We start from the raw sequence: 10258 nt of genomic DNA on the forward strand, positions 1-10258 counted from the left end.
AGACAGTTGTGACATGCCATAAAGGATGTACTGGTTATGTGGTGTATGTATTACTGTGAACCAAATGCTCAGTAATCTGAACCCACTTATTGAATTGATCACTCTTTTGGTAAACCATAAACAGTTTTATCTGTGTTCAAAATCAAACAAACAATGTTTTCAGATGATACACACACCAGTCAAAATTACAACACTATTGAGGATTCATTAAACACTGTATCAGAAAATGGAAAACAGTGTTCAGGACATGTAGCTCCAGAATGTTTTGTTCATCATGCAGTAGATGCATTTTGTGTTTTCCAAAAAAAATATTCATAACTCAGTAACACAGTTAAGATATTTAAATTTAGATAATGCATAATGTAAGTACTGCAAGAATTACAGTATTGACGGTCTGTGCATTCAGCACTTGCATAAGGCCAAAGAACAAAGACAAGCATCTAAATGAAAAGCACATTACACTGTAAATGTAACTGCAAAATCAAAGTCAACAAGTGATTAATTCGGCCTAAGCATCACGTCTTTGTGCTGGGTCAGGACAGAGGACTTCATCTACATCACAGACAGCAGGGAAAAACCCTCTGGTGTGTCTAATCCAGCCACGGAAAGGAGATTCTCCCTTCTATAGGGTGTTTGGTCATATACCTTCCAGCCATGCAGAGAAAAACTTTATTCTATTGGGCTGAGGAAAGGGGAGTATGGTGGAAGGCAAACATTTATGAATTGCTAGTTGATGTTGAACCACTCTTGTATCACCCTTCAACTCACCCATGCTGTCTGTGCACTCTGAACTGGCTTATATTGGTTTCATCACATCATGAGCAACAAGTGTGAAGAGTTTTGAGTCTTTGTGTGTAAGCTATGATATCTGTGCTGTAACTGTGTTTAACTTCTGCCACCTGTGGCTACCATTATGCATCACAAGTGCAACATGTGTTTTAGTGAGTGAGAATGTGTTTAGAAAAACAGTAAATAAGATCTGCAGATTGTGTCTAACCAGGTGAAAATTGTTCATGGTTTTGCCAAAAGAGTGATTGATTCAATAATTGCATTTGGTTCAGAGAATGGAGTTTAGTGTTTTAGCAATACAGAAAAACTGTAAACACAATTACAGCACAGATATCATAGCTTACACACTTGTTGCTCATGATGTGATAAATATATATAAATAAATAATATAAATATAAATCAGTTCAGAGTGCACAGGAGGCATGGGTGAGTTGAAGGGTGATACCAGAGTGGTTCATGAATGTTTGCTTTCCATCATACTGTACTCCCCTTTCCTCACCCCAACAGAAGAGTTTTTCTCTGCATGGCGGTGGAAGGTATATCACTGAAACCCTATAAAAGGGAGAATCTCCTGCAGGCCATGGGATTGGCCGGTGGTGACAGGTGTAGAGTCTTGCCAAGGCTGGATCAGACACACCAGAGGGTTTTTCCTCCGTTACCTGTGATGTAGGCAATGTCCTGACCCAGCACAAAGACGTGATGCTGAGGCTGAATGAATCACTTGTTGACTTTGATTTTGCAGTTACATTTACAGCATAATATAATGTGCTTTTCAATTAGATTTTGTGTTTGTACTTTGGCCTTTTGCAGTACTGGATTTTTACGGTATGCAAGTACTGAATCAGCAGACAGTCAATACTGTAATTCTTGCAGTACTTACAGTATGCAATATCTAAACTGTGTTACTGAGTTGTGAATATTTTTTTGGAAAACACAAAATGTATTTAATGTATTATAAACAATAACCATTTTTTTCTGGAGTTACATGTCCTGAACACTGTTTTCCATTTTCTGATGTTTAATGAATGCTCAGTAGTGTTTTGAGACATTGTTTGATTTTGCAAGAAGGATCAGAGGTTTAATGAATGTAGTTTGAAAATTAGGTTTTGTGTTTACAGTTTTGAGAAAAGGGTGGAAGGATTCAAGAAATGTGTCTAAGCAATTTTGAAAAACTGTAACTAACTGCTGGGGCACCCCTATATATTCACATCATACAATATACTGTAACTGCATCATTTTAAGTGTAAAGATGCGTTACAATCAAACTTACCTTCAGAGAGAGGGACAGTCTCATTCACGGTGGAGGTCACTGATGACACTGCTTCTGCAAAACACATAATTTGCCAAAAGATTTTTTTAATGGAAAAATACATTCTATCAACAAACAAACAACTGTAAAGGGAAATAACTTACCAAAATCTGCAGCATGATGGACCTGCTCTGTGGCTGTAGAGCCTGTTGCAGCGCCCACAGCCTTACTAGTTTCACACTCTGGGAATGCTGTGCCAGTGGCATCAGAATCACTCTCACTGTCCTTGGCCTCAGTGTCACTTACTGCGATTTCATCTAGGAAATGGTGTTAGCAAAAGTCACAAATAGCACAAATTAAATAAAAAAATAATGTTTCATAGGTGTTACTTTGAAGAAGAGTTAATCATACACTGGAATACAACACATACATTACACATAAAACCAATGCACACGTACATTTCACTCAAAGCAATGCAATCCCTTCTCTCTAAAAGGTCATAATGTTTTGTGTTTGTTCAATGGTTCCAAAAATGTTCAACTGTACAATCATCACTGTAGTACTTTAAATATAAATGTGGTAAACAAATATACATATCCAACCATCAGTATAAAAACAAAGATTAACAGCACTATATACACACAACATCTAAAATGATCATATGCCTGCACCAAATAGTAGAATACCAGGGCTTCAAGTAAGGAAAATGCCTCGGAGTGAAGACATGACAGAAGCTAACTGGAGTCAGGAAGTGTCAGTCCAGCAGCCTGTACTATGAAACAAGCTCAACATACTTAGGACATAATCGTGTTTTCTTATTTCTATTGAGAAAGACTCTTTTATACATGTACATTTTTTATATTTAAATGGGGCTGCTTTAATTTTAGCTATGTGCCCCTTTTAAAATCTGTATACACATCTACTTCTAATAGTTATACACTTAATTCACTTGTCTCACCTTTGCATTCATAGCCTAACCACTTCAACGATGATACAGGTCCCACACACTGAATGCACTTATCCAGGGTGGCTACTGTTGTGAGCACAAGGTGATGATTTTTACACTGTGGGCAAGAAGTTGACATGAGTTATTGGTCATATATACCACTGCCCATATAAATTATATCAATCATGTTCAGGTCACACACAGAGATCTGATACCGACTTACACTAAGAGAAGCACTTGACAAGAAGGTCTCTGTAAACCATTGTCCACATAAACCATATGTTCAGGTTACACACACTGATCTGATACTGACTTACACTAGAGAAGCACTTGACAAGAAGGTCTCTGTAAACCACTGTCCACATAAACCATATGTTCAGGTCACACACACTGATCTGATACTGACTTACACTAGAGAAGCACTTGACAAGAAGGTCTCTGTAAACCACTGTCCACATAAACCATATGTTCAGGTCACACACACTGATCTGATACTGACTTACACTAGAGAAGCACTTGACAAGAAGGTCTCTGTAAACCACTGTCCACATAAACCATATGTTCAGGTCACACACACTGATCTGATACTGACTTACACTAGAGAAACACTTGACAAGAAGGTCTCTGTAAACCACTGTCCACGTAAATTATATGTTCTGGTCACACACACTGATCAGATACTGACTTACACTAAGAGAAGCACTTGACAAGAAGGTCTCTGTAAACCAATGTCCACATAAACCATATGTTCAGGTCACACACACACTACACCAATTGACAATATTGGGTTACTTTATATTTTACCACACAAATCATAAAGCAGAACATAGGATTTCATTTACCTTTCCAACCCTGCTGGGATTCCTTGGATCTGGACATGACCCTGCAGCCATCTCAGTGTCATGGGGCTTGTTCACCATCTCAGTGTCATGGGTCCCTGCTGCCATCTTAGTGTCATGGGGCTTGTCCACCCTCTCAGTGTCATGGGTCCCTGCTGCCATCTTAGTGTCATGGGGCTTGTCCACCCTCTCAGTGTCATGGGTCCCTGCTGCCATCTTAGTGTCATGGGGCTTGTCCACCATTTCACTGCCATGGGTCCCTGCAGCATCATCCTACAGAAAAAAAAAGTTATAAGATGTTTCCTATGTAATACCATAAGAAAGGTGGGAAAAACATGACCTCTGACCAGTCATGGGACAAATTGTTAGCTTTTCCAGTGTGTCTTCACGCTCTCATAGAATTGTATTGCTATGATTTAGCAACACAGGAGTTTGAGACATTAATATCACAAAAGGAAAACTTCAGCTACCTTATATCTCCATGGCCAGTCTGAATCACCATAATCATATGTGATCTCCTCTCCAGGGCTTATACTATGTTTTGCAAACAAGCACAGATGGGGCTTTCCTTCAACCATAATGTACTTCATCTTTGCATTCGGGTTTACATGGTCATCGTTGGCCAGTCTGCCCAAGGTCCCGTCCTCTTTAGCCGCATCAACACTGTAATTGAAAATCATTTATAGTTTTGCAATGTGATTTAGTCTGACTTAAACACCTTCCGTTAATATATGTTCAGCAAACCATAATCAATGTGTCATTTAATTCTGATTCGACAATACCCACCACCAGAGTTTTCCATCAAAACGGAACTTGAACATGAAGTCCTTAAGGCTGTCATGGTAGATCCTCTGCCTCCTCTCACATTCCTGATGGGTAATGAGTTGACCTTGGTACTCTAGTAGGAAGTCCCCTTTTTCGAATGGGGCAGTAGTGAAGATCCCACGACCTAATTCACAAATATGTGTAACGTGTAAGTAAGATGCCATGTTTAAAGTTTAAAAGGTTTTAACATAATTCACTTGGTGGATATCCACAGTAAATAAGTACATTAAAATGCCCAATATAAATATATAAAAGAAAGAAGATTTAGTTGAAAGAAGTTCAGTTTTATGTTTTGTCATGAAGGCACCACCATCTTGCAGTATGATAACCTGTGATATCACAGGGTTGGTTTGCTGCCTTGGTACAATCATGAAAAGGTAGCCTCCATTTTCTCACATTTGTCTTTTCAATGTTATTCTCTTTCACTATTTTTCACATTTGTGTGTCACTGTCTCAATAATTCACAGACTCTATCCTTCATGTCTGTATCTTTCACTTTGTTTTTTCATCTCCATCTTTTGCTATCTTTCACCGTTTCTACCAAGGGAGCAAACCAACCCAGTGACATCACAGTTTATCATTATGCAAGATGGCAGCCCTGTGACAAAACATATAACCGAACTTCTGCTTTACACATGTTTACATTTGTCATACTCCAAATTGTTAGGTGCAGTGGAATTCCATTAAGTGAATTACTCTTATGTGATTGGCTGCTTTATTTCCACTTTAATCATGATTAAATATTCAGAGCTTTACACTCACTAACCTTTGAAAACACTTATGTGTTTTACATCAAATCCTGGTTTGTCCTTTCCAGTGCTGACATAATATCTGGCATCATCCTTTGGATTGATACGTGTTCTTCCATTCATGTTTCTTGAAAAATCAAAACACCTGTATTAAAGAAAAGACAGTCATGATTATGATGCTCATTTGAGGAATAACCATGGTAATCTTCTTGAATCATGTGGACAGAAGCCAGATGCTGTACTCACCACTGTAACACTGCTAAAACTAAACACTTAATACAATTTGTTATCATATTCAAAGGTTAATTTGATGTGCAAATCTCACACCTTTTCACCACAGAATATAACAGGAGTCTGCATATGCACAACATATTAACAGTATAAGGATTACATTTACTTATGTATTGCTGAGCTGAACTACATTCAGAATGAACTTCATCCTGTATCCCAGTGCCTCAATGATACAAGTTGTTTTGACAACAAGATAGAAGTTTCTGCAACTAATCCAGCTAAAATGAACCTTACTTTACTCAGGTTCATATACAGTCTGTATATGAACCTGAGTAACTAACACTCCTCCACTGTGAGCATGAGTCAAGCACAAGTCAACATGGCGCAACAGGTGCCTCTAATTAAGGCTTAACGAGGGCGCGGTGCCTCGGTGCAACCCGAAAGAACAAGCAGACGTGCAACTGTAGCAGAAAGTACACAAAACACGCCGTAATATCTCACAAATATTACCTTTTCTGACAGACAAACGTCTTTCCGGAGCGAAGCCAACTGCAACTAGCTCTCTACCACTTGGTAGCCGTAATAAAAAAAATAAAAATCAAATGACTATAAAGCATCTAAATCAGTGTAAAATGGCCCGTTTACATAACCAGATAAAACTAGCTTGACTTTACCTTAATTAAATCAGACACACTAAGTTATTAATAAAATATATCAGCTTACCTGTCCGTTCGTTCCTCCAGCGGGGCCCAGCAGCAGCGTCCTCCATTAAACACATGTAAAAATTAAAGAGCCGAGGTGTGGGCGGGGCTTGGAGCTCAGAGTAGGGGAGGGGTCCGCCCAAACCTGTAACCAGCCAATCACGAAGAAGCCCGCCAAATCTGAATCCGGTGTATCAAAAATGTGTATCAAACTGCAATTCAGGCACGACCGATGGGGTCACTGTGTTATACACTGGGATACACTGAAAGTCAGGTCAAGTGGTAAAGAAGGACTTTCAAAGAAAATGAGAATATCTGTTATTTAGACACTAACAAATGTAAATTCGCTCTTTTTTTGTTTTTGTTTTATGAGGACATTGGCATGGTCCGCCTAATCCCAAATGTCCTCATAATGTCGGTACGTATTCAGGTCAAAGGTCCGTCTATACCAGCTATACCAACACACACACACACACACACACACACACACACACACACACACACACACACACTGGCAGTCAGATTTTATTGTTCTTCAGCTCTCAATTGTTAAATCATACAGCAACATCACCTTTCTGTCAATAGCAGACTGCATCATTACTCACCCTTTGTGCACACTATCATCATATCATCCTCCTTTTCTCTACATATTTCCCCACTCTCTGATCTCTCTTCTCTTTCCTGTTATCCTCTGCTTTTCTGAACTCCTTCCTGCTTCTTTCCTCCACACTTCCTCCTTATTGCTGCCTTAAATAAACAGGCACCCTCAACCACTTAAAGACAGAGTGTGAGAGTCCAGAATATATATAATAGAGCTTTTTCTTAAATGGAGGAAGTCTCACTCTGTTATCAATTTATAAAACCGACAGCTGAATACAATAAAGAGTTCAGGTCCATTCTCTGGGAATCAGCAACTGATACAACAGGATATGAGACTTAATGACAAAAGGTCACCCATCAACAGTTCATGATAAGTAGTGATTTGGAAGAGCAGTGAAACATAGTTAAGGTTTCAATACCATGGCATGAAAAGATTAAACCTACTTTATCATCATTTATTTGATGCAAGCATGTCAGTCACTAAAGGTGCTTCCCACAGTTGCCCCGAAAAGCAACAGAGAAAAGCAAGCTGCCTGTTGCTATTGTGAATGCGCACAGATATCACTGGTATGAATGAAGGTTGTAAACGTAATGTTATTATAAAAATATAGATTATAGCTGCATTAATGACGTCTTTTTTTCCTTATGGAACATTTCTAGTGACTTGTTTTTCTATAGAAATCTACATAATAATTAAAGTATCTCTTGTCATCATCATTAGATTGGGACAATCATCATTAGATTAGATTAGAACAAACATGTTTGCTTAATGGAACATTGAAGAGGAACAGTGTTGGAGCAACATCAGCTTTGAAGTTACTGGTCTGGACTAGTATGGATATGTGATGAGATTAGACAGCATCAATGAGATTGTTAAAATCCGAGCTGGTAGCTGCAGCAGGGGGAGCTGCGTCCTGCTGCTGCCCAGCAGTTAAAACTTCTTAAATGAAATATATTTGCATATTTATAGATCCTGGCATTTTTTAGAGGGGAAAGAGGTAGGATTATAAAGAGGTAATTACACTTTTCTTAGACATTATTGTTCCAGGCTGAGTATTTTTGTCATAACGCATGTCTGAAGGGGATCCTTAAACTTATGTGATTACATATATTTATCAAACGTTGATAGAAAATATTTACATAAATTCTTTAAACACAAAGAATACTTGGATATGTTCATGTTTTACAGCACTCCACATTTGTGGTTTATAAAGCAGCTCTGTCCACTTTCCATTGTCCTGTGTTGCTGTAATATGGCATGAATAGTCAAATTCTTGATTTTGAAACTGTTCTGTAAGTTGAGCCAAACCTCAAAGAAGGCCTACTGTCAGCATGCACAGCCTGTGTAAATAAAGGTTTTGAATCCAGCTGAGGGAGGAGAAAGGGGGAGGGAGAAGGGTGTGTGTGTGTGTGTGTGTGTGTGTGTGTGTGTGTGTGTGTGTGTGTGTGTGTGTGTGTGTGTGTGAGTGTGATTCTTGTGTGTTCTTCCTGATGGGGTTAAGTGGTGATGGAGGGAGGATGAGAGGGATAAAAGAAGAGGAGAGAAGAGAAAAAAACCAGAGAGAAGAGATCCATTAGCTAATGGATGTCTTCAGTCCTGTCTCGTCAGACTTGGTATTATCACACACACACACACACACACACACACACACACACACACACACACATACACATAAACTCATGCAGACACACAAGCCATCGGACTGGTATGTTTTTGTGAATTGTGAATATGTGCAGTTAGCGTTCAGAAAAATCAACAGCATTCCTCAACTCATTGAAATGAGGCCATAAATAGTCCCAAATTCAACTTACATTAACTCTATGAAATAAAAACTGAATGTGTGTTCACACTTTGAGTAGTACATATGTATTTGTGTGTGTGTGTGTGAGTGCGTGCGTGAGTGCGTGTCTGCGTGCCATGAGACAGAAACTAATTGGTGTCAATAAGACATCTGTGGCTCCTCTTTGATTAAGCCTGCAGGCTAGGAATAGGAGAATAACAACTCTCACACACACACACACCCAACACACACACACATACACATTGCCTGCAGTCATGCTGATAGCTAACTTCAGGCAGGACCCATCTGTCTCATTACAGAAACTGGTCTCACCAGAGAATTTGTATTGTTTATGAACACACACACACACACACACACACACACACACACACACACACACACACACACACACACACACACACACACACACACACACACACACACACACACACACACACACACAGACAATGTACTTCTCTATGTTTATGACCACATCGTTGGCAGTGCTGGTAGCCTTGCTCAACATCAGAGCTGCTGGAGACAGAAACAGCTTGATGTGACAGAAGAATGCAGAAGAAATAAAAAGAAAAAGATTCAAATAATGAAACAAATATACCCACTGAGTGAATTCTCTCCTCCGTCTGAGTTTTACAACACATTGTGTAACGGCTTGACCCAGAAGGACCTCTCTGACTGTATGATTTTACTGGAATGGAGCTAAAGTGAAGAATGAGTTCATTGTTTTGTAATGAGCTATATTTTTGTGTTTTTGATTAAATATTTTATTTCACTTTGATCACATTTACACATAAGGATCTTATGCCTTTTTAGTATAAAGCACTTTGAACTGCACTAACCTGTATGAAAGGTGATGGACATACTGTATAAAGTTTGTTAAATGAAACCATCAATAAATGACTGCTGACAATAAAACTCTAGTCCCAAAGTTCAAAAAGATTTGTAACTTCACCTGTTTAGGGTGCAAAGTACATTTTACAACAGAAACAAACATTCCAGCAGACACTTGATTTGAATTGACAACAACTTATTTGCTTATGTTTTTTGTTCATAATTGATAGTGCACTTGTCTATCTTCTATAAACATGTTTTTACTCACAAAATACAGTAAGACTTGTACCTGAAAGAACTATACTGTATTCTCCAGGAACAAGTTAAAGAAATGTAGCAGGAAATGTTTCAATAGGTAACACAAAGAGTCAGAGGGTTTGTTACACAGAACTATCTCAGAAATCATCCTTGGAAAGTGTTTAGAAGAGGGCAGACACTTGACAGTTGATTGGATGAATTAACTGACTATCATTGTCTTATTATGCAAGACAGCTGGATTTCAAACTTGAAGCCTGACGAGATTAATTCTCATGTGATGTGATCTCGCAAATCCAGCTGCCATGTGAGGTAATTCAATAGGCTTTATTTTAGATAAATTCTCTATTTTCTTTTCTCTTAAGGGTGCGGTTGGTTGACCATGGATGTATTTAAATGTGATTATGATTTATGCTTTCCATATGAACACATACTGATCTTTGA

General features: G+C 38.6%; 1 protein-coding gene across 1 annotated transcript; it reads right to left on the minus strand.

Annotated features, from left to right (window-relative positions):
• Window positions 1-2279: 2279 nt before the first annotated feature.
• Window positions 2280-5520, minus strand: LOC128370877 (N-lysine methyltransferase KMT5A-like). The gene is made up of 5 exons (XM_053331061.1): window positions 5415-5520; window positions 4610-4772; window positions 4294-4486; window positions 3827-4096; window positions 2280-2355 (listed from the first exon to the last, which is right to left on the minus strand). Exons 1-5 carry the CDS (start codon window positions 5518-5520, stop codon window positions 2341-2343), a joined length of 747 nt encoding a protein of 248 aa, XP_053187036.1. The 3' UTR covers window positions 2280-2340.
• Between the last annotated feature and the right edge of the window lie 4738 nt (window positions 5521-10258).

Source organism: Scomber japonicus, chromosome 13 (assembly GCF_027409825.1).
Source record: "Scomber japonicus isolate fScoJap1 chromosome 13, fScoJap1.pri, whole genome shotgun sequence".
In the NCBI taxonomy this organism is placed as follows: domain Eukaryota; kingdom Metazoa; phylum Chordata; class Actinopteri; order Scombriformes; family Scombridae; genus Scomber; species Scomber japonicus.

Coding starts and splice junctions, on each gene's coding strand:
- LOC128370877 (XM_053331061.1), bottom strand. CDS start 5,520: ATGAATGGAAGAACACGTATCAATCCAAAGGATGATGCCAGATATTAT. Junction 4,487..4,609: donor TTTGATGGAAAACTCTGGTG/GTGGGTATTGTC, acceptor TTTCAATTACAG/TGTTGATGCGGCTAAAGAGG. Junction 4,097..4,293: donor ACTGGCCATGGAGATATAAG/GTAGCTGAAGTT, acceptor TTTTTTCTGTAG/GATGATGCTGCAGGGACCCA.